Source organism: Xenopus laevis, chromosome 2S (assembly GCF_017654675.1).
Source record: "Xenopus laevis strain J_2021 chromosome 2S, Xenopus_laevis_v10.1, whole genome shotgun sequence".
NCBI classification, from domain to species: domain Eukaryota; kingdom Metazoa; phylum Chordata; class Amphibia; order Anura; family Pipidae; genus Xenopus; species Xenopus laevis.
In genome coordinates, this window is record NC_054374.1 from 99457742 (window position 1) to 99482959 (window position 25218).

A 25218-nucleotide genomic window follows, 5' to 3' on the forward strand; every position below is an offset into this window, starting at 1 on the left:
CTCTATTTGCCTGGATATCGATTTCAACTACTTCTTAAACCTAATCTGTACTGCGAACTTGAACTTTGATCCTTGGGCTTCCTCCTTGGTCCAGACTACTCTCACTGGGAGCCGACAGGCCCCCTGATATAAGTGATCCCATGGGGTTATTGCTTCATACTTCAGTCATTGATTATGTTCTTGCTGGAGAAGGGAGCCTAGAAACGCTTGTTAGTTATTAGGGCACATATTTTACTAAAGTGAGCTTTGGTTAATTCCTATATAAAGTATGTTTTATTATTGGCATACAATTTAAAAAATATATATTTTAAAATTTAGGTAACTAAAAGATTTGAAAAGGGCAAAAAGTGACCTTTAATACCCTTGAAGGGCTTCTGGTTACATTGGTCCTAGTCTGTGTTTGTTTGAGAGTGCGTTACATTTGTTGAAGGGAAATTATATTATTAGTGCCCTTGGGGAAGGGACTGAAGTGATTTTAAAACATTCTCTGTAATATGAATAGGCTACTAGGAATAGGATATCTTGAACACAATCAATTAAGTGTTTCTCCTCTGTAATGACAGGATGATTCATGTATAGGAACTGTTATTGTGAATTCTTAGGACCGTACAATTTTGAAATAAAGATTTTTCCTGTAATGTAGAACATCATTCCTTCAATCTAGTGAAAATATTAAATATTTAAAAACTCAGAAGGATTATTTTGCCACCACATGGTTTTTGCTAGATTTGTTACCATCAAGTAAGGTTAATACCAGCTAGGCTACTATCCTATTATTTGCGAGAAAAAGAACTTGAAAATAAATAAACATGTTTGAACAGGAATATATGGATAAGGGATTACTTCATGGTGGACTTTGTTTTGTTAGCTCAGAGAAGAAGCAGAATGAGTTAATGGTTTCTAGGTTTTTTATTTTTTTATTTTGTTCTCCTATTGCACATAGATAATTGTTGCAGAACTGCTTTAGTAGCTTCCATTCGGTAAAGCTGTGCTTCTTATTGTGCTACTGTTATAAACTTACCGAGGGGACGACAGGGACGCCTGTCGCCCCCTCGACGGGGACGCCCGTTCCTCTCCGCCGCCGCCGATGCGGCTAGGCCTCAGGCGCCGGCTCCTATGGAGCGCGCGGCGCGCATGCGCAGTAATTAAAGGCGCAGGCGCTGGCGCTGATTCGCCAGCGTCCTGTGGCGCCAAATTCAAATCTTTAAATGGCCAGCAGTCCTTTTTGCCTTGCCCAACGTAGGTTCTGTTTATCGTTCCTGGGTGTGATTATTCTGTGTTTCTTGTTGTGACCTTTGGCTATTCCTGATTACTGTTTGACTTCCGCCTGCCCTGACCCTTTGGCTTGTTCCCGACTACTCTTTGGATTCCGTTTCTGTACTTCGACCCTGTTAGTTGCTGACCCGGCCTGTGACCTCGACCACTCTGCTGTTTACCGATTTTGTACCGCATTCCGATTGGTTTTGACTCGGCCCGTTCCTGGACTTTGTTAACTCTACGTTTAGTTCCCTTGCTTGCCCAGAGTTCTTCCCTCAGTCTCCTCACTATTAAGTCCTGGCGGCATCCGAGTAGCGGAGGGCTCCACCCGACGTGAAAGGCGGCGGTTATAGGCCGAAGCGTGAGCCGAGCCCGGGACATTGGGGTTTACTCTGGGTTGTGGGATACCGAACGTTACATTACGTTGGGCCAATAACTAAGAAGATGGAGCCAGCTGAAGCTACTGCTTCCACCACTCCTTCGGAAGCGATTCTGGCAAATCTTCTACAGAGACTTGGTGAACAGGAGGACAAGCAAGACTACATTGTGCAATGTCTTCACGGTCTTTCTTCCAGACTTGACATGATGCAGCAACAGCCTGTTCCTGGTCCGAGTAATACTACTCCTCAGGCAAGTACTTCTCCACTTGCTGGTAGTACCTTCCATGAGCCCAAGGTTCCTTTCCCCGAGAAGTTTGCTGGGGATCGAAGTAAGTTTTTTACTTTCCAAGAGGCCTGTAAACTGCATTTCAGTTTTTTACCCTATTCCTTCCCTACTGAGGAGTCTAGGGTGAATTTTGTAGTTACGCTGTTACAGGGTGATGCCCAGCTCTGGGCATTTAGTTTGTCTCAAAGGGATCCAGCCCGTCTCTCCTTAGAGGCTTTCTTTAAAGCCATGGCTATTATTTACGATGATCCTGATCGTGCCGCCTCTGCTGACGCTGCCATACGTGCCCTTAAACAAGGCAAACGGCGGGCAGAGGATTATTGTACTGAATTCCGCCGTTGGGCGGTAGAGACGGGCTGGAATGATACGGCTCTTATGAGTCAATTCAGGGTTGGTTTGGCTCCGACTATTAAAGATAGTCTTGTAAATTTTCCCGCACAGTCTTCTCTGGATTCTCTCATGCATCTGGCTATCCAGATTGATCGAAGGCATAGAGAGAGACTCCAGGAAGAGCAGGTTTCCTATGTTACACCTCCTCCCGTAAATGTCTTTAACACCCCTCAAGTCTTTCCTAGATCTTTAGAAGAACCTATGCAGATTGGTTCTACTCGTCTCTCTTCCGAGGAGAGGGTTCGTAGGAGGAATAATGGGTTATGTCTGTATTGTGGGGATAAGGGGCACTTTCGCAACACCTGTCCCAAAAGGCCGGGAAACGACAGAAACCTAAGCAGGTCTGGGGAGTCTTGCTTGGGTGATGTCGTTTGTACTCCCCAATCTTCTCAAATTTTAATTCCGGTTCTTTTGAGTTGGGACAGTGGTTGTGTGCAGAGCTCTGCTTTTTTGGATTCTGGGGCAGCGGGTAATTTTTTGGATTTTGGGTTTATTCAAAAACATGGTATTCCTTGGGAACCACAGGTTCCATCTTTCAGACTATCCGCCATTGATGGTAGATCTTTGGGTTCCGGACTAGTATCTACTCGATCTAAGGTTATTCACATGTCCATTTCTGATCATTTTGAATCTCTTTCATTTTTCATTACTGAGTGCCCACAGACTCCAGTCATTTTAGGTCTTCCCTGGTTACAAGCTCATAATCCCCAGGTTGATTGGCCCTCTGGTAAAATTTTAAAATGGAGTTCTGCATGTATGTATTCTTGTGTTAAGCCTGTCCAGACCCTGGCCGCTACTTCTTTAAAGAGTCTTCCCCCTTGTTATGCCGCTTTTTCCGATGTTTTCTGTAAAAAAGCAGCTGAATCCTTACCCCCCCATAGACCCTATGACTGTGCTATTGAATTATTGTCTGGGTCTTCTCCTCCCAAGGGAAGGACATATCCTCTTTCCCTCCCCGAGTCTTTAGCCATGGAGGAATATATTAAAGAGAATTTGGAGCGGGGGTTCATTAGACCTTCTTCTTCCCCTGCGGGGGCTGGGTTTTTTTTTGTCAAAAAGAAGGATGGGACTCTTAGACCCTGTATCGATTATAGAGGGTTAAATAAGATCACGGTCAAGAATCGTTACCCCCTCCCTTTAATCTCTGAACTCTTTGATAGAGTGAAGGGGGCTGTTATTTTTTCCAAATTGGATTTAAGGGGTGCCTATAATCTAATCAGGATAAAGGAGGGGGATGAGTGGAAGACCGCTTTTAATACCAGAGATGGGCATTATGAATACTTGGTAATGCCATTTGGTCTGTGTAACGCCCCCGCTGTTTTTCAAGAACTGGTTAACGATATCTTCCGTGATCTTTTGGGTCGGTTTGTCGTTGTCTACTTAGACGACATTCTAATTTTTTCTTCAAATTTGTTTTCCCATCGTGCTCATGTTCGGGAGGTTCTATCCAGGTTAAGGCAGAATCATCTGTATGCTAAGCTTGAGAAATGTCTCTTCGAAGTCTCTGCTGTACCCTTCCTTGGATATATTATTTCCCAAACTGGTCTTGAGATGGAGCCCACTAAAGTCCAAGCAATTCAGCAGTGGGCACAACCCCTTTCTTTGAAAGCGATCCAGAGATTTTTAGGGTTCGCTAATTACTATAGGCAATTTATTCTGAATTTTTCCAAATTGGTGGCCCCAATTACTGCTTTAACTAAGAAAGGGGTTGACCCTAGTATTTGGTCTGCTGAGGCTGTTGAGGCCTTTAGCCTCTTAAAAGAGGCCTTCATTTCTGCTCCAGTTCTCCGGCATCCAGACTCATCTTTGCCTTTTATTGTTGAGGTGGATGCGTCTGAGATCGGTGCCGGAGCAGTATTATCTCAACGACATCCTGTCTCTGGTAAAATTCACCCATGTGCCTTTTTCTCAAAAAAATTCTCCTCTGCTGAGGTCAATTACGATATTGGCAATAGGGAATTATTGGCCATTAAATTGGCATTTGAGGAATGGAGACATCTCCTTGAGGGTGCCAAGCATACAGTTTCTGTGTTCACAGATCATAAAAATTTGTTGTACATTGAATCTGCTAAACGGTTAAACCCTCGTCAAGCCAGGTGGTCATTGTTTTTCTCACGTTTTAATTTTCTCATCACCTACAGACCTGCAGAAAGGAATTTGAAAGCAGATGCCCTTTCTAGAAGTTTTGTCTCCAAGCCTAGGGAGGATTTGGAACCAGTTTCTATTGTTCCTAAGGAGGTGATTGTGGCAGCCTTGAGTCCGGATCTCTCTACCTCCTTGTCGAATGCCCAGGTAGATTCCCCTCCTGATATTCCTGTGGGCAAGTTGTTTGTTCCTAGCGATTTACGTGAAGCAGTCTTTCACGAGACTCATGATTCTAAAGTGGCTGGTCATCCGGGTTGTGCGAAGACTTGCGATTTGTTGTCTCGTACTCTCTGGTGGCCGACTTTAAGACAAGACGTTGCCAAATATATTGAGTCATGCCCAGTCTGCCAACGATCTAAGCCATCTAGATCTTTACCTCAAGGGTTGCTGCAGTCACTTCCTATTCCTGAGAGACCTTGGACTCCATATATATCCATAATATCCATGGATTTCATTGTAGAATTACCTCCATCGAAGGGGCATACTGTTATCTGGGTAGTGGTGGACCGTTTTAGTAAAATGTCTCATTTTATTCCTCTTTCTGCCCTTCCCTCTGCCAAGACTCTAGCTGAACTTTTCATTGTCCATATATTTAAGTTTCACGGGGCTCCTCTCAATATTGTGTCGGATAGGGGGGTTCAATTCGTGTCCAAATTCTGGCGGGCTTTTTGTTCATTAATGGGTACTGATCTGTCTTTCTCTTCCGCATATCATCCCCAGACCAATGGTCAGACTGAGAGGACAAATCAGACTCTGGAACAATATCTTAGATGTTATGTGTCCTGCAATCAGGCACTTTGGGTTAATTTTCTTCCGTGGGCTGAATTTGCCTATAACAATGCCATTCATTCCTCCACTGGCAAATCTCCTTTTTTCACAGTGTTTGGTCTTCATCCCAGAGTTTTTTCATTTTCAGGTTCTTGTGATCTTCCTGCTGTTAATTCCTTTGTGGAGGATTTTTCCAAGACTTGGCAGGAGGTTCAGAAGTCCTTATCTTCTGCAGTAGCTGCTCAGAAGAGGGCTTCAGACAAACATCGGAGGGATTCTCCTGTGTATCAGGTTGGTGACAAGGTTTGGCTGTCCTCCAAAAACATTTCTTTGAAAGTCCCTTCAGCCAAACTGGGTCCCAAGTTTATTGGTCCGTTCTCTATATCTGATGTTATCAACCCATGTACTGTCAGGTTAAATCTTCCCCCGAACTCAAGATTTTTAATTCCTTCCATGTATCTCTGTTGAGACCTGCTAGAGTGGTACGTCAGAATTCTCCTCCCCCTCCTATTTCTGTTGAGGGTCAATCCGAATTTTTGGTTCACAGGTTGATTGACTCTCGTATCTCTAGGGGCAAACTCCAATATCTGGTTCATTGGAAGGGCTATGGTCCTGAGGAGAGATCCTGGGTTTTCGCCTCTGATGTTAAGGCGGATAGGTTGGTGAGACAATTTCATTCTAAATTTCCCAACAAACCTAAGGGTCCAGTGGCCCCCTCTGGAGGGGGGGGTAATGTTATAAACTTACCGAGGGGACGACAGGGACGCCTGTCGCCCCCTCGACGGGGACGCCCGTTCCTCTCCGCCGCCGCCGATGCGGCTAGGCCTCAGGCGCCGGCTCCTATGGAGCGCGCGGCGCGCATGCGCAGTAATTAAAGGCGCAGGCGCTGGCGCTGATTCGCCAGCGTCCTGTGGCGCCAAATTCAAATATTTAAATGGCCAGCAGTCCTTTTTGCCTTGCCCAACGTAGGTTCTGTTTATCGTTCCTGGGTGTGATTATTCTGTGTTTCTTGTTGTGACCTTTGGCTATTCCTGATTACTGTTTGACTTCCGCCTGCCCTGACCCTTTGGCTTGTTCCCGACTACTCTTTGGATTCCGTTTCTGTACTTCGACCCTGTTAGTTGCTGACCCGGCCTGTGACCTCGACCACTCTGCTGTTTACCGATTTTGTACCGCATTCCGATTGGTTTTGACTCGGCCCGTTCCTGGACTTTGTTAACTCTACGTTTAGTTCCCTTGCTCGCCCAGAGTTCTTCCCTCAGTCTCCTCACTATTAAGTCCTGGCGGCATCCGAGTAGCGGAGGGCTCCACCCGACGTGAAAGGCGGCGGTTATAGGCCGAAGCGTGAGCCGAGCCCGGGACATTGGGGTTTACTCTGGGTTGTGGGATACCGAACGTTACAGCTACTTTTTAAATTGGTGTATTTTGTTGCTAAGACCGCCCAGGTTTTTGCCCTATTTAGAACTAGAGATACCATATTTGAAGTTGGTAATTACTTTTCCCCTTAGTAACTGGGAAGAGTGATGTTTAGGTAACTAAAATATTAAATGCTTAATAAAAGCGTGTTAAAACTGAAGTTGCCAATCATCCACCATAGCTAACTTGTAGGCAAGATCACATGCCATTGTTTCATCTGTTTGGACTGAATTGTAGGAAGTGAATAGGAGCTGTGGTTCCTGCTCAGTTCCTCATCGGTAAAAGAACCATACTGTTATTTTACAAAATAATAAGAACTGAAAGAGTCAAGCCAACAAGAACATTATTATTTTACTTCACCGAATCAGACTTCATTATTTTGTTTTCCTGAAATCTGCATAATCCTTTGAATGTAAGGACAGCAGCCTGCTGAAAGCTTTTCTGTTGTGTCAAAAGGAATCCACCGGAGGTGAGTAAATTTAAAAGAAAATATTTATTGTAAAAGTTAGCAAGTTAAATTACTACATCTACTGCATCACTTTTGCACCTCAGTGGAATTGTAAATTCAAACTTATTTCCTAAGAGATAAGCTGGGCTGCAATTTTCAGGTAATTGGAAGAAGCAGACCCGAGTTGAGTTCTGTCAAGCTGATTTCAGTCTTAAGATATGATGATGATTATTATGTCAAATGCAATCAAGGATGTAGGCCTTGAACTGTATATAGGGATGGTTGTTTTTAATTCAGGTTTTTATACAAAATGAACAGAATGTCACAGCTGGTTTAATAGTAAAAAAATCAGCAATTTGTGCTGTATTAAGGTCCTGCTATAAAGCCAAGCCAAAATATATAGTTATATGGCAAAGTATCTAGGCTCAGGTGGTCTAGACTCTAGAGGAAAGCTAAGCAAATACCCCTTAATTATTAAACCATATAAATTACAATCAAAAGGACTGTACTATTGGAAGTCATAAGAAGTCATCATATCAGTTATAAAATAAGAATTCTATTCTAATATTCTAATATAAAATAGTAAATGTGACATGGTCAATGAACAGACTTGCTTCCCCTCTGAAAATAAAACCCCAGTGTGCTGTTGACATTGGCAGGTGGTGGCGGCAGTGCAGTTGTCATCAATATTTTTGTGCTGATGGAGTTATTACATACGTTTATTACATAAGTTATTACATAAATTTACAGTACAGGTCAGACTTGGATGCTATCAGTAATCATGGGGCCCCATCCATCATACACATGCCCATGCCCCAATCCACCCTAACTACTCCCCAGTTATACCAATACTTTACCCTTGATCTACACAAAACCTGCCTATTACCATGCAAGCCCCAAACTTTTCATAACTCACAAATCACATTTTTCTTGTGTCCCCTGACTGGGTGTTTGAAAAGAGTCGCACAACACCAATATTGTCGCAGGTGGGGAGCTTGCCCCTTTTATTTCCACCTCCTGTGCATGAACGTTTCGGGGGGGGGGGGTTCACCCTCCCTTCATCAGGATCACAAACACAAGTGCTACCAAGGCATTTAAAACAGTGTTGGACACACCCAATTACCCATAATTCCCAAAGTTCTTCGTGATTCCAAAGTGAGGCTTGACACTCATTTCCATCTTGTCCATTTTCACAAAAATTCAAGTCCTTATATGGTTATATTATGTTTAAACCAAACGTCCTTTTCCACAATTGTTTTTGTACTTATTATATGTTTTACTGGTGTATGGTATAGTATACTTGGAATATGGTTACTCACAGCCAGCAGGGTTTTTAACCATTAACTCTATCACTCTTTATCCCACTGGCCAGATTATCTGTGGAAAAATAATCCAATATTAGTGTCACCTCAAATACAATTTTTTCTTTACAAAAAACAATTAAGGCTAAAATGCTCATTTAGGCCTTTTGGATGTACAGTTTCCAGTTTCGATATCCAGAATGCCTCCCTTTTGAGCTAAGCCAGTTTCATATCATTACTGAATTGTGTTACTACTTCTTCCAGAATTTGCCATCTTATTTGGGAAACAGCATGCTTTTTTTCAAAAAAATTTTGCCAACCAGTTTCTCTTTTTTGGCCTTCTCCTTTTTCTTAGTGTCCTGTAATTCCTCAGTTTTGGTTTCAGGTTTATAATTTTTAATGACAGCGAGAGGGGACAGGACTAGGGGTATGAGGCAGAAATCGTACATACCTGGCCCCCTCAGCTTTGTGCCCTAGGCATGTGCCTACTCTGCCTACCCCCTAGTTGCTACCCTGGTGGCCCTGCTTACTGATAATTAAGGTAACCTTATCAGTACTATTGGTGATTTGTGTATGTGTGTGTTTGTGTGTGTGTGTGAGTGGGTTTATGACTACCAGCACTGGACTAAAATGCAGAAGACAGAAAGCAGACAAAAAAAAACAAAAAAAAAAGAACTTTTGTCGCTCAAACTAATCAATATATGCAAAGATATTCACAACAGGTGTCTGGTAAAAAGTGCGGAACAGAAAGGGCATTACATGAGTAAACATAAATGAACTTTGCCTGACTATTCTACAAGAGTAATATTTTCTCGTAATAATTAATAGAAAATAAAAAATGATAGGGGAACTCAATGCCATAACCAATATTTGACTTGAATGTATGCTATATATTAAAATGATTAATGAGAACATTATATAGCAGATGAAAAAACTAAAGGAAGGAGTGATGAGTATAAAGGTGTTTATGGTATAAGTACCCACATTTTAATGTGGTGCATCCCCTCCTGCCAAGGGAAACATTAAAAAAATACAGGTGTGCTGTAATATGCAGCTTTAGTAACATTAAGACCTTAATCTGACACACTTCACTGGTTTGCAAGTAGATAAATACACAACATAAATAATAAAACCATTCATCAATACATGCAGTCAATACAATTGATCTAGTTTATATCCACTGTTCACTTGCCCTTTATTAATCTAAGGTATCCACCTCCAATAGCAACCAATCAAATCTGCTATATAGTGTGCGCATAAAATAAGATGCAAAAACACTAAAGGGGAAAAAATGAGTACTGTTGCCTGAAATACTTTATATGTAAGTATAATCTTATAATTAGTCCTACAGCATTCCTTCCCCTTATCCTTAGAAAGAAGCATCCAAGAGATCTAACATGTGTAGCTATATGAATCACTGGATACAAGTTTTTTATGTATTCCATACCACTTACATCACTGCTTCAATTCCTTCCAGGAAAGAGTAAGAATTTTTGGCAACCAAGCAAAACTAGCAGCTTTCTTTTTCCACTGTATCAGTTATGTTGCAGTTGTAGAGTAAAATACACAAAGAATATATTCTGCACTTTGTTTATATGTTTCAAAATCAGTTGATGGTTGACTATGCAGTAATTTAGCTGTTTTCCTGAAGTTAAGTGTTGAACATAAAAGTGCCATGATAGCAGGAAAACATGCAGGGGTTATTCTGCTACTGACAAATGTTATTGACAGGCCCCATAAGCAGCAGGTTTAAGTGCTCTCAATTGGATTTATCATTTGAAAAGCAGCAAACAGTAGCTCATATCTGAAATCACTGATTATTCCTCTTTTTACTGTAGTGTAGCAACATTATTTACATGATCTCCTGATGATTAAAGAATTACAAACACACGCACAAAAAGGTGAACGTGGAGGTAGAAAACATAGAAGGATGTACAATATTACAATCACAGTAACTGACTCCAACCAAAATAAACAATTCACTCCGTTAAACTCCACTGTGGAATACAATATTGTTAAGTAGGAACAAATGGCATAAAATATGCAGATATATAAACCCTAACATCACAAGAGGAGCCTTGGATGTCAGCAAAAGACTTATTTTAAGCAGTATTTTAGCTTAGAACACATTGCACAAGGTATTTACAATAAACATAACAATAATCAATATCCAAATTACTTTTGGGTATATTTTCCCCAAGTTTCTTTCATGTTCTGAAGTCATTTGTACTTCTATAAAAATGTAATTATTTGGCACTGAAAATTCAGATAGGATATCTCCTAAGTCTATGTTAAATCTGTACCTTGAATGTGGTTGCTTCTACATATGGGTGAAATACACTTATAAACCAAATTACATCAAAAAGGTGCTGCTTGCAGAGCTGCCAGTGCCAAGCTCTGCCCGTTACTAACACTGCAATCCAACAGCTACAACCCAACAGTGGCATAGCACACTAATAAGCCACTCAGAACTTGCAATTCCTGCCAAGGTACATATGGGCACATACTTTCTCCAATTTTTAGACTCTTTGTACTCGAGCCATTCATTGGAGTTCTACATTTGTTCAAGACATCTTTTGTGTATGACAAGGTTAGAGTTAAATAATTTCCATAGGAAACAAAATCACCTTAATACATAAAGGTGTTTTTTATTTTTTTTTTGTTTGCTGTTTTGCCTGTAGGAGATTTAAGCTCCCAAAGGGCTTCTTTAAATCTTATTATCTGTATTTTAATTCCAAGGGCTTTCTTAAAGTATCATTTTTAATACCTACATAGAGGTTTTTTTCAAAGTTATTCTCAACACAACGTAATTAATTATTAAGAAATTATTAAAAATAGCTGTGTTATAATATTTAATTGTATCATTGTTTGGGTTTTTTACTCTAGGACAAACCTTTGCAGCACTATAAAAAAAGTCATCTATTCCTTCCAGTACAGATTTAGAGGTCCATTTATTAAATTTTAGTGGTATTAGAGCTTTGTGAAACCATGATTAAACTCATTTTCTCAAGTACCATGAATGCCATGAAAGTTATTAAAAGATCTAATTATAAAAAGTAAAAACAGAAAAAAATGCTTAACAATGCACTAAAAAATATAAAAACCTCTAAAACCTCAACAATTATTCGAAAAAAATCTGAAAACCTTTAAAAGTCTGAATGGCAAAAGAGATCCATTTGGATCATCACAGTTACCATTGACTTTGAAGTTTTGCATTAGAGCTTTTTCAAGCTTTTACCCTAAATAAATCTTGAAATAAAAATTAAAAACATGAATTCATAAAGAAAAAACAAATGTTAGTAAATAAGCCCCTTAGGGTAATCCAAATCTTACTAAAGAAATTGGTTTCTGTAGGACCTTGACTGCTTTTACATGATTTTTTGTGGCGTTAACACTTCATAAAGCTCACATTTTTTTTAGTTTTAGAGGAATTAAAGAACATTAATTTTTTGGAGAAAAATATGATCTGTTGAAAAAAAGCTGAATATTAGTAAATAAGCCCCTTAGTGTAATCCAAGTCTTACCAAAGAAAACCTCCCATATATCAAATTGTAAGCTTCTCAAAAGGTTTATAATGCATAAATGTATCTCTTTAATAAACCGCTCAAATCGTTTGCTTTTCTAATTGTTTATTTACCTGGCTCACTTTCCTATGTAAATCAGTTGTGTGCAAACTAGAATTCTATCTTGAGTGAAAATGTCAGCTCAGTACTTCCTAATTAGTTTAAGTACATTTTAAGTCAAGCCCCTCTGCCATACAAAAATCCATCCAAGAACCTGCCAACCATGGCTCATTACCCAAGTAGAAATTAACCTTTAGAAAAACAAGGAGGGCTAATCACATCCCATCAGCCCTAATTTAATGATGGTTTAAATTTTCTTCATTTCTGGAACACTTTTTTCCTGTGAAATAAAGTTTGTTCCATTTTTGGTTACTATTCATCCACTGCAGGTTTCTGTCCTTGGTTCTTTGCTTTTTAGCTTTTTTATTAATGACCGGGAGGTGAGCATTGAAAGTACTGTTTCTATCTTGGCTGATGATACTAAATTGTGCAGAACTATACGTTCCATGCAGGATGTTTAGAATTTACAGAGTGATTTGACAAAACTGTGCTGATAAGTGCAAAGTTATACACTTTGGTGGAAATAATATAAGTGCTAGTTATACACTAAGGGGGTCCGAATTTATCTCAATATTTTCTGCTACAAACTCCAATCAAATCCGCTTGGGTTTTTTATGCTTATTTATTATTACATTTTCCCGAAAATTAGTTTTGTGGGAAAAATCAAGTTTTTTTCAGATTTTGCATCCAATTTTCACGTTTTTTTTCAATAAAAAAACCAGCGCACATCAAAAACTCATTGTGACTCCTCCCATTGACTTATATGCAAGTTCAACAGGTCTGATATGCCGGATTTTCAGATTCTGACTTTTCCATCCTCGGGGTTTAATAAATTCCAAAAAAATCAGGATTTTTTAAAAGTCTGATTTTATTTAAAAAAATAAAGAATTTTTAATGAGTTTTGCGTTCGGAGTTTAGTAAATAACCACCTAAATGGAAATGTGTTGGTGGTATTCTTAATTGAGAAGGATCTGGGAATTTTTGGAGATACCAAGTTTTCTAATTCCAGGCAGTGCCATGTCCGGGCTACTAGAGCAAATAGCGTATTGTCTTGCATAAAAAAGGGCATTAACTCAAGGGAAGAAATTTTACCTCTTTATGGGTCCCTGGTAAGACCTAAACTTGAGTATGCAATGCAGTTTTTGGCTTCAGTCCTTAAGAAGGATATTAATTAGCTGTAGAGAGTGCAGAGATGTGCAACTAAACTTGTAAAGGGGGTGGAGGATTTCAACGATAACTCTGTAGAAGTACATTAAGGGACATTATAGAAAGGTGTGGGAAATCTTTTTTCCCATAAAAATGATCACCATTACAGAGGGGTTGAACATATGGACTTTTTTTTTCAATCCACCTTAACTATGTAACTATGAAACATGAACATATATTAAGGGAGAACTAAACCCCCCTACAGTGAAAAGCCCCTGTTCACCTTCTCCACTGGTCCCCCTCCCTGCTTCCTCCCTGCATTGTGTTCAACAAGAATACATGGCGCATCAAGCAACACTGAACTAAATTTTAAAAGTAGCACAGCAGAGCTCAGGGGCTCCATGTTCGGACACTTCGCGATGTCAGCGTCAACACTTCAGCTGTTGACGCATGCACTGTTGGAGTTGGAGAGCTCCAAAAATTAAAAAAAAAGAGGATCCGGAAGATACAAAAGTATCAGAACATGGCGCCCCTGAGCTCTGCTGTGCTCTACTCTGCAAATTTAAGTCAGTGTTGCTGGATGGGACACGTATTCTTGTAGAACACTATGAGGGGGAGGAAACAGGGGGGGGCAGTAGAGAAGGCAAATGGGTGTTTTTAGAGGTAGGGGGGTTTGTTCTCCTTTAGCTAAGTGTGATAACTTTCATTTTTGCTCAGAAGAAGAAATATTATTTCATAAGGTTGCCCTCAGGAGCTCATTTACTAAAACTGGTCAAATATCCCCCAGTGCACTGATCCATAGTGATCAATCAGAAATTCACTTTCAACAAAAAGAATAATAAAATCATGTCTCTGATTGGTTGCTGTGGGTTAATACACTGGGAAATGTACCCCTCTGATTTTACAATGTACATAATACAAAACATACCTAATATGCTTAATTGTAATGAATGAACTTGATTCAAACAAAATACAAACAAAATGTTTTATTCTCTTATATCATTCTCCTTGAAAACTTTGAAAATAGTTAGTAGGTATGAATTCAGTGAGTTTTTTTTTTTTTTCAAAATAAAGTTAGAGTTCTGTTCATCATTTTTGACATTTCTTGCCTTGTGCAAACACTTGTGGGAGAAGAATATATAAATTAGGTACTGCGGAAAACTAGAAAACGTAGTCAGTGAAAAGAGATTGGTACCACACCATGGATGGAAACAGAAGCAAATCCTATCACAAAATTAGCTTTTTTTATCAGTCTCAGTTATAGTCAAGTGAGGATGCCTATATTTCTAAGTCCCTATTGTGTGTGGCAACTGATTGCATGCAGCATTATCAAGGTTTTTCACAGTATTTGCTTCTGATTATATTTTGTCATTTCTGCAGGAGCTAAATACAAGAACTACTGCCTTTGAAATACATTTATTTAGATAATCAGTTTTAATTACATTTAACTGACTCTAATCCATGAATTTACATTGGAGCTAAGTGATTTTAATTAAGTATTGCAATCTAATTTTGATGTATGCCTTATCAAGTGACAGCTGATAAAAAGATGACAGTTTTTGGATTTAGAGCACACAAATGCCTGTTTTATTTGTAATAATAAGCTATTCTACACTGCAGGTAATGTTCCATTTCTTAGATCTCAAATGATCCATGCAATGAATTATAAAGCAATTAGAAGATGAATTGCCATTGCAAAACATATAATACAAGTAACAAGAAGTCTTAGTTGGAACAACAGTATGTAATTATAAATAACATACCCAATATGGTACAAATATAAGGATACTGGAAACTAAAACAAATTGTGTGCATCTATACTGTAAATACAGTCATCCTTTATAATTTATCATTTAATGTATCCATATTTTATTTTCTAAATCTACAATGTAGACGTCATTTTTATTTGTTGTAAGAATATTCAGGGATCATTTATGGGTAGGCGGTGTGCATAAAAAAGGGGCTGAAATCTGCCATTTTTTTGTGCTTTGAGCACTGCCGTCATGAGCTCTCTGCACTCATCTGATGGGCTCTTTGAGATCTTTAAAGATCACTAAAAGATTTACTGGTTTTATGTTTGTATTAGTTCAACGACTCAATGTGTATTTGTGCAGGGTTACAGAACGCGATGCTGCGCTGGAAGCAGCACTCCGATTACTGCAGCAGTTCTATTTGGATTTAGAAAAGTTCCTTGCCTGGCTGACTGAAGCTGAGACTACTGCAAATGTTCTGCAAGATGCTACACAGAAGGATGGGGTGCTAGAGGATACACATGCTCTTAGAGAACTCATGAACCAGTGGCAGGTAAGATATACACTTTTACACTATGATATAAAGTGTTTTGTGGATTTGAATATCTGAAAGGATAAGTAAACCCTAAAAATTTAAATGTAAAATTGCAATGCACAGTATTTATTTTTTCAGCTTCAGAGTTATTTATTTACATTTTTATTAAGTGCCACTATAATGCATTTTGTAACAATAGTGCTACCTGCTGGTCAGTTCCTGTAAGTGTATAGTGAGTGTTTAGTTAAAGTAAAAGAGATATACATTCAGAATGTAAAAGGGGAAAGTGTTTTTATGTTGCTTTTTTCAGGAAAGAGATCAGAAGCCTCAGATGCCCTTTCCCATTTCCTTTCTGAGCAGAGCAACATCAGATCATTTCTCTGTTTTCCTTCTGAAGGAATATCCCTTTCACTGTCTTGCACTGTACACTGGCTGGCAGGTGCTACTGTTGCTAGAAAGATCATTATATTGGCACTCAATAAAAACCTAAATATTTCTGAAACTGAAAGAATTAAGAATTAATGTAAATTGCAAAAATGCTTAGAAAAGCACCCTGAGCAATTTTACATTAAGTTTTTGTTAAGGTTTACTTCTCCTTAAGGACCAATTCTGGTTTATGAATTAGGTACAAAAGAGGCTTTTGTATCACTGAAACTACAACGCCATAGGCACAATTCGATACTTCGCTATCTAAAACCTGCCGAGTTCATGTAGAAGTCAGTGGCAGAGGTCCGTTTTTACCATTTGAAGATGTTAATGGACTTCCTGACATTCTAATTGAGGAAAACTTGATTCAAATTTGATTAGAATTTTCTGGGCTTTCCTATTCAATCGAATTTTAGACGTTCATGTTTTTCCATAAATAACCTCCCATCTGAGTTGTTTATCAGAGTTCAAAAAAATTCACATAACTTCGAAATTCGACCTTCCATCAATAACCCCCTTAGTAAACAGAATTGATCATCCACCTGTACATGTTTTTAAAATGCCCCAATATTCTTAAACCTTCCAGCAAAAATGTTTTTACTGTAGAGTAAAACATATGCTTAGTTACTGTGTGTTTTCTTACACTATAGGCTATAGAATAATCCATGGATTATTTGAAGGGGTTAGCTCAGTGGCATAACTACCGGGGCAGCAGGGGGTGCAATTGGACCATGGCCCGCACCCCCGCAGGGCCCCCCGGCAGATCGCGCGATGCTGCAGCCAGTTTTAGTCGGCTGCAGCCACGAAAAAAATTGGCACAGAGGGGGGTGGGCCCGCATCCACCTAGTTACGTTACTGGGTTGGCCCTTCAAATTATAACCCAGCTTTCTTTTTTCTTAACCACTCACTCCACTCAACAGTCTTTCTTCATTCTTTCAATACAAGTCACTAAGTCACTTTAATCTTGTTTCTTTCAAGTCTTAGTGGTCTTATGTAAAATGCAATAGGTCAGAGGAATCTACTGATCATTATGTTTAGAATATAACTCAGAAAGGCAAACAATGTGGCCTCTTCTATTCATATAATGCATACAACTTTATACTGTATGTGGAGGAATCACAATATGAACTTTAAAAAATAAACCCCCTAAATGCAAAGTCTCAGAATTAAATATGTTATAGAAGACTTTGACATACAAGACCCAGTGATGATCATCCCAATGCAATTCTAACATGCATGAGTGTCTTTGCAAAATGATCCTTCCCTGTAACTATGCTAAATTGGATACCTAAGAAAAGGCAGATATCCAGTAGCCAGGCTTTTCTTTCATTGTTAATATATTTTAATAGAGGGGTTTGTAGATAATGTAGTGCTATTATGGACTTCATCTATAACACTGTTCATATTGCTAAGTATGTAAAAAAACTTAAATATTAGCAATCTCATTCTTCATTATGTATTTTATTCTGAATATAACCAAAAAACTATAAAGCAGAAATATTTTTTTTTTTTTGAGTTTTTATGAAATAAATATTGGCCTGTATTTTATCTATAGTAGGGCTTCCTACTAAGTAGGTTTCTAAACAAAGTCTTTGTATAGTGAATCATACACTGTGAGTCACACAGGCACATACAAGCTCCAAATGCAAGCAGAATGCATCATGTTACGTTACGGCACATATTGTATTATTATTATATATTATTAATATCTTATTGGTTGCAGTAGGTTACTGCTAGGGTTGCTGCCATTCTTACAAAAATAAACCAGGCAGGTGGTGGGATGGGTGACATTAAGGGGCGAGACTAATGATATTAAGAGTGGGATGATGACACTGGGATGACACCAGTGTCGAACTGGCCCACCCGGATACCAGGAAAACTCTCGGTGGGCCCAGGTGTCAGTGGGCTCTTGTGCGCCTAAACATTTGGTCTATTTCCTGGCCATTCCCTATTTCTATGAGAACAAAGAGGCTAAATAGATGGAATAATAGGTTATAGTAAGTAAAACTAATGAGACTAGGAGAATAGAGGTTGATTGAGGAGAGGAAGAATAATAGTACTGAGTAGTGATGGGTAAATTTATTTGGCAGGCGCGAATTCGCAGGCAAAATTCCTGCAAATAAAGTCACGAAACTGCCATGAAAATTTGCCAGTGAAAATTCACCGGCGTCAAAAACAAATGGATGCCGACGACCGTTTTTTTGGACGCCAGCTCAAAAAAATGGACGCTGGCGTCAAAAACGAGACGCCGGCTCCGTTTCGCAAATTTTTCACCTAATTTTTCAGCGAATCGAAATGCCCCAAATTCGCCCATCACTAGTACTTAGAGTGGGTGAGTGATACTGGATGACACTGGGATAGCACTGTTATAACTAGTTTATTAAATGTTAGTATTAATAATCCACTTAATGATGTGTAATGCTTTCATTTGGAAATCAGTTGCTATTTTTAATCATTCTGATTTACAAAGATCCTTGATGCACTCCACATTATTATATACACTCCACTGAGGGTGAGCAAATGAATATGTTTATTAGACTCCATAGCACTTGAATGGCTTGGAAAGAATCAATATGATTGATGAATACAGTATTTAAAAGTTGCCTTTGTGCTCTTGCGTACAATTCTGCCTTTCACTTCAAGCTGGATTTTAAAGTTTCAGTTCACAAGTAATAAACTAGATTTAATCAGATGCACTATGATTGCAAATTTAAATGAATTATTTATGATTTCAGAAAATGGCATTGTGTCAAGGTGTGTGCAGGATTTCAGTTATGATTGATTGCTTTACAGTTTCTAATAAAATACAGCCAGATAGCAAACAAATGAAATGTGTTAATATACTGCATCCTAATGGGAAATATAGTTGCAGCAGTAATGTGGTAATTTAATTTTTTGCACTGGCTGCAAACTACCTGAAGCAGGTCGGAGACGGGTGGTAAGTAGTGATGGGCGTCTGTTTTTTTTTACGCCAGCGAATTTTCGCTGCCTTTTTGCGAATTCATTCACCGGCGGCTAATCGTGCGAATTCTCGTCTGGCGAATAAATTTGCCCATCACTAGTGGTTAGAGGTGGGAGGGTATGCTGCTGCACACCAGGCACCTCCAAAGATTTTTTGCATGGTAGCCTGGCGCAACATCGTTATGCCTCTGAAGTTTGCCCTTGGGTTAACTTTTAGAATGTTATGATCTATTATAAGGACATTTTCAATCAGTCTTCATTATTTTAGTTTTTGAATTATTTGCCTTTCTCTTCTGATTCTTTCCAGCTTTCAAATGGGGGTTACTGACTGACAGTAGCTCAATAACTAATTACTCTGTAAGGCTGTGATGTTATTATCCTTTTTATAACTTATCTTTCTATTTTAGTCCTGATCTATCCATATTTTCAAACCATAACTAGGTTGAATTGGACCCTAGCAACCAGATAACTGCTGAAATTCCAAACTGGAGAGCTGCTGCACAAAAAGCTAAATGCTTCAAAAACTGCATAAAATAAAAAATTAAGACCAATTGCAAATTGTGTAATAGCATTCTCTGGTCTACAGTACATCATAGTAAAAGCTAATTTAAAGGTGAACAACCCCTTAAATTTCCAACCCATGTGATTGATGTTCTTGTACAGCATGACAAATATTTCTGATTACAAGCTATTCACTCGCAATATCTGACAGTATATAGGAATAAACAATTATTTTCCCAGTAAACAAAGCAAACAAGTAAACTTCAAAGTTTTTTTTTTCTTTCTTTCGCCATGCCTTCTGAAAAATGATATATTTCCAGTTTGGCAATCACTTGTTAACAGTTGTATGCCTTAATAACATTGTATTTCACACTTTAATGCACATTTACTTACCAGATATAGTGTGCAAAGTACAATTTCAAACACAAAGCACATCCCCAGAATTCCATCATTTTTGTGACCAAACTTGCTAATTTTTTTTTAATTTTTTTTTAGAAAACTATGCAAAAATTATAAAATTTACTACATGCATTGTTAAAATGCCATTAGTGTGTGATTCCTTTGGCTCAGATCTGATTGCCTATTGATGCAACTCATGGTGGGAACCCTGGAACTACTATTACATTCAGGGTTGGCAGTAGTTCTAGGGTTCCCCAGCATCAATAGTCAAAGCAGACTGGGCAACCAAACTGGCACTCTATAGAAGTGCAAGCAGTGTGTTTAGACGCAGGTGACTCTTAATAAATGGTGTCAGTATGTTCAACATTTGCTTCAGTTTTAGTGAGTCTACAACCACTTGCTGCCATTATTTTTGTATTTTGTTTCCCTTTTTTTTAAAATGAGTTTGTCTTTCTATTTGTATATTTTGGCTTAATATGCATTATAGGTAATATATATATAGGTGCTTGTAATATAAAGAAAACAACCAGGGCTTATTTAAAATGTTGGCACCCTTTTTCTCTTAATGCAGTTATACAGTACATAGGCCTAATCAATTCACATTGCATATTTACCAAATACATTTACCAAAAGTGCAATAGCTTTTACTGGCGACACATACAGGCAACTATGATCATTAGTTGACCCTACAATAAAAACCCTGAGCAATCAATATCTGATCACTTATTTTGGATTATGAATTTTGTTTGTGCATTGACTGTGCATATTAACAATATACAATGTGAGTGTGTATCTAACATAGATTACACTTGTTTTAGACTAGACAAGCAAAGCTAATGTATTTTGGACAATCATACATTTTAATATATAAATATATATATATATATTTAATATATTTGATATATAAATAAATGACCCATGTGCATCCATGATTGAACTACTACAATGCACTTCACACAAAGCTGGTAGTTTCAGTTTCCTTTAGCATATTTTATGTAAGCTATTGTATTCATTATCTCAGCAAAAGTGCCACAGGTTGAACATTTCTGAACTGTATGAAATTCTAGACAATATAATAGGGCTTTTGTGTTATTGGATACTTTTCCCTCCAAGGGTTTCAATGGTACCTACTGATGGCAGTTCCTTTAGGGCCCCTAAAATGACTTAGCTATGGGACCCAGTAACTTTTAACTGAACTGGATAAATGTAATTCAATCCAGGATGTGGCATCCTTGCAACAGAATCTTGACAAACTGGCAATCTGGGCAGCTAAGTGGCAGATGAGATTTAATTTTGATAAATGTAAAGTCATGCCCTTGGGATGTAAAAATATCCAAGCCACTTATACCCTTAATGGGACTGCACTAGGCAAATCCATTATGGAAAAGGACCTTGGAGTCCTTGCAGATGATAAACTTGGTAAAAGGGCAAATAAGGTCTTGAGCTGTATTAAAATGGGCATAGATTCACAGGAGGAGGAGGTTATTCTTCAACTGCATTATTTGGCTTGTTTTCCACCATCAATGCACCAGCCGGAGACCCCAAACTTACCATCAGTGCTCAGTTCAGATGTAGTGCTGCCACCTAACCCCCCTTCCCTAGAACAACACCCATTCAGTTGTATTCGTAAAAAGAAGGTAATCATTCTCCAAATGCATTTTTGGGGAACATCTGATAATTATGACCTTGAAATTACGTGATGTCAGATCTAAAATATGTTATCCCTAAAGTTTTGTAAGCAGGTATGATTATGCAGATCAGTCTATATCATTATGTATGTTACTACATATACAGTACATATATAGCACAATTGTTCCCTCTTTTAAACTAGTAAGCCCTGCTACAAATAATAGCATGACAATAGTTCACACTCTGCTGTTTGACATCTATTATCTATCTGCTTTTATAGAATTAATAGGGTATGCAACTTTAAAAAGATAGCAGTAGTTTATTAGGTTCTTTCATGCTGGTTCTATGCCAACTGGTCATACAGCAGTAAATTGTACGAGGTGCTGAGACTTTCTGCTGTGGTTGATAAATGACTCTTTAATACATACACATGCCATTAAATAAGAAGATTTGTTAGGTACATTAAACAATAAACTAGGTTTTTGATCAGAAAACATGTGTTCAGCAATGTCCTTTGCTAGTTGTAAGGTATCCCCATAGCTGAAAATTCATCATAATTGTATATTTTATTAGGTAACGTAATTATAGGAAACCTTTGCATGATGAATGCAGTTTGTTTCCAGGAGCAAGCATTTGCATCCATCGTTTGTCATAACTGACAGCCAAGTACCACCGGAGTTGACTCGTACATTTATAAAAGTTAAGGAGAATTTTCCCAAGCCATTTAAAAAGCTAAAGAGCATAAATAATGATAAAAAACAACAAATATGTTAACTTGCAAATACCAACAAATATTTGAGGGGAATCATCAGGTTCCTGCTAATAATATTCAAGCTTGCTCTATGTTGCCATACTATGTTTTTTTTTCTTTGTGCTTTGTTATTTTTGCCTTAGAAAATGTATGTAAGAAACTGATAATCTTGCTAGTAGTGATGGGCAAATTTATTGTGAATTGTTTTGCGAAACTGCTGCAAAAATTTGCCGGTGAAAAAAAAAATTTGTGGCAACAGAAAAGTTGCTTGTGTAAAAATTGTTGCACGTCAAAATAATTTTGAAACCCATTGACTTCAATGTGTTTCGAAATATTTTCGACATTTCACAAATTTTTGGGCGAATATAGATGGGACAGATTCGCCCATCACTACCTGCTTGCAATGATTAAAATAATCAATACAAGGAAACAACTCAATCCACCCTATATTATCTGTTGGTACCAAAAACCCCTAGCAATTGGTATCAGGGCTGTAATTTGTGGTAGACAGAGGAGACACGTGCCTAGGGCACAACTGTGTGTGTGGGGGGTGGGGGAGCACTAGCCATGTAACGCTTCTCTTTGCTTTCCTCTTGTCCAGCTTTCTCCACCCCACCGCCCCTGGCATGTCGTCATCACATGTGCATGTCTCCCCGTTGGCAACCTTGCATGTGTACACTCGGATGGGAGGGAGGCAAAGTGGCCAGACAATTTACTTGGGCACTGACTGATTGGTCTGGCACTGATTGGTAAAGCAACCCCAGAAAATAAAAGTCGCAATCATAGGTCCTAGAAGTAGAGTGAGTTTACATACTAAGGTTTTACATACTAAGGTAGGATTTCTTGTAGGGCCTAAGCAGAGAAGTCCAACTATGAGCCAACCATTTAACTCAATTTGAAGAGGTCACCATAAGCAATATTTTAAGGCAACTTGTCTGGTCTTCATTATTTACTCTTGATTTTTCAATTATTCTTTTTTTGTGCTGAAGCTTTCGGGCCTGGAATCTTAATTGCTACCTGGTTGCTAGTGGTTGATAATGAAATATGAATAGGCGAAAGACCAAACAGAAAGACAAGCAAATAAGAATAACAATAAATGGAAGTCTACCAGCATTCATGTAAAAAATGTCACCATAGTCCCTGGACTTCAGTCCAGACCTCATTTATTACTCCTATTGAGATTAAAGAAACATTCTAAACATTTTTATCTAAAGCAAACAACAATTTTGAAGCAGAGAAGTTCTAGAATTCTCTCTGAAGCTTGGTAGTGGCAAATGCATTAGATAGTTTCAACAAATGGTTTAATAAGAACATTCTGGCAATATTATTAATTGCTGTTATTATTGTACACTCTGGCAACATTATTAATTGCTATTATTGCTAAACCATGTACAATCCAAATGCCCTTTTTTCAGCTTCAACTACTATGTATTTATATATTTCTTTAGCTTTTAGATCATTAATATTTATCACCAGTCCCATAAAATTAATCTACACTACACTATAAAAAATGTAAATGATGCATGATTTTTAAAGTTGCAAAGTAAGTCAATATTATTTGTAAATACATTTTTATTCCCTAGTGCTACTGCCCTATAAATGTCATGTGGTTAGAAATAGGCAATGTAATAACTCTCTTGTTCAATGCCACAGGGTTCATGCTACAAACCAAACACCAGCAAATAAGACTAATGTGTGCAGACAACTTGCAGCAAGACGCTAAAGAGGAGTGAGGAGTTAGCAATAACCACACATGCCCTTATAGTATACATTAGGAAGATATCTACTGATGTCTTCTGGAAGATTTGATACTTTTCATTCATAATTCCTGCGGGTATAAGTGACTTATATGCATATTTATTATCCTGTGTAAAATGAAATAAAATTTATCAAGGTTTAGTTTATTTTAAGCCATTTGCTGCTTTTATTTTACATTGCTTCCGGTGGAAGACACATAAGAAAAAAAGAAATACGTAAACAATGTAAGCATTTTATATACGACAAAGCCTGGCGATGTGAGATGTATTATGCCTCTGTTTCTTACATAGCAAAATAAATTTGCCCCTTAGTGTTAAACGCCTCCAAGGTATTTTGGAAACCGAAATAAATGAGTTTGCTTGCATCTGAAAACATGATACGAATGGAAAATTGTTACAGCTCTACTGACTAAGCTCGCCATCTCCTTGGAAGGTTGATAATGTCTTTTTTCTGGAGATAACTGCTACTGTGTCCATAATGAACAGGATCATGTCATCGGGTCTAAGCATTATCATATCACAATATACAGGTCTGTCTGTGTTGTGCATGTATGATCAGCCAGCAAAGTATATAATGACTTATAGTGCCAGGCAATGCACTGTAAACCATTCTGATGCAAAAGGCAAGTTTAAACATACTATTTCCAGCAAACACCCAAATCCAACTAAAATAATAATTTTATGCTGCAAACCTGAACAGCAAACACATGTTTGTTTGGGCAGTTCTATGCAACCATTCTACCCTAAAAAGTCTACCCTAAGGGAATATCAGTGTGTTTTTTGCTCTGTAATTAAATGTTTCTTGACCACTTTGTCTCAGCAAAATGGTGTTCTGTGAGAACCATAAGATACTTCTAATAAATTGTTATTTTGGTTAAGAACCCCTAGCATCCAGAAACCATGTTCAGCTGAGAGGTATAGTTCTGGTACCCTGAGGAAGTGCTGGTATAGGGGCACGAAACGCGTAGGACCATTCTGCACACCCACTGTCTGTATCACACTGTATGTAGAAATAAAGCCGCACTGATATTACAACAGGCGTATTTGGCGTGAATTGGTCTGCGCTCATTTACCTTTACTATTGGATTCTTCGGGTGAGTTACCGAAGTCTTGTGAGAGCTAGCGACCAGTCTGAGACGCCAAGCCGTGGTCTGCTCCGCCATCAGCGCATCATAGCAATATAAAATGGTATAGTTCTGGAACACGTCTCTAGTGATGAGCGAATTTATTCACCAGCCATGGATTACCTGCGAAATTCTAAATTTCACCATGTGCAAAATTTTCACAAAACTGCGGCAAAAATTCTCTGCAGTGAATCTGTCCCATTTTGCTTTGTTGAAAATTTATC

At 38.3% G+C, this 25218-nt stretch overlaps 1 protein-coding gene across 1 annotated transcript in view; it reads left to right on the top strand.

The window, feature by feature from the left end:
* Positions 1–25218, top strand: part of dmd.1.S (dystrophin, gene 1 S homeolog) — a 935293-nt gene that overhangs the window by 544024 nt on the left and 366051 nt on the right. The window contains exon 55 of the mRNA XM_041584187.1: positions 15275–15464. Within this exon, the coding sequence (XP_041440121.1) occupies positions 15275–15464 (190 nt within the window). The remainder of the gene's footprint in view (positions 1–15274; positions 15465–25218) is intronic.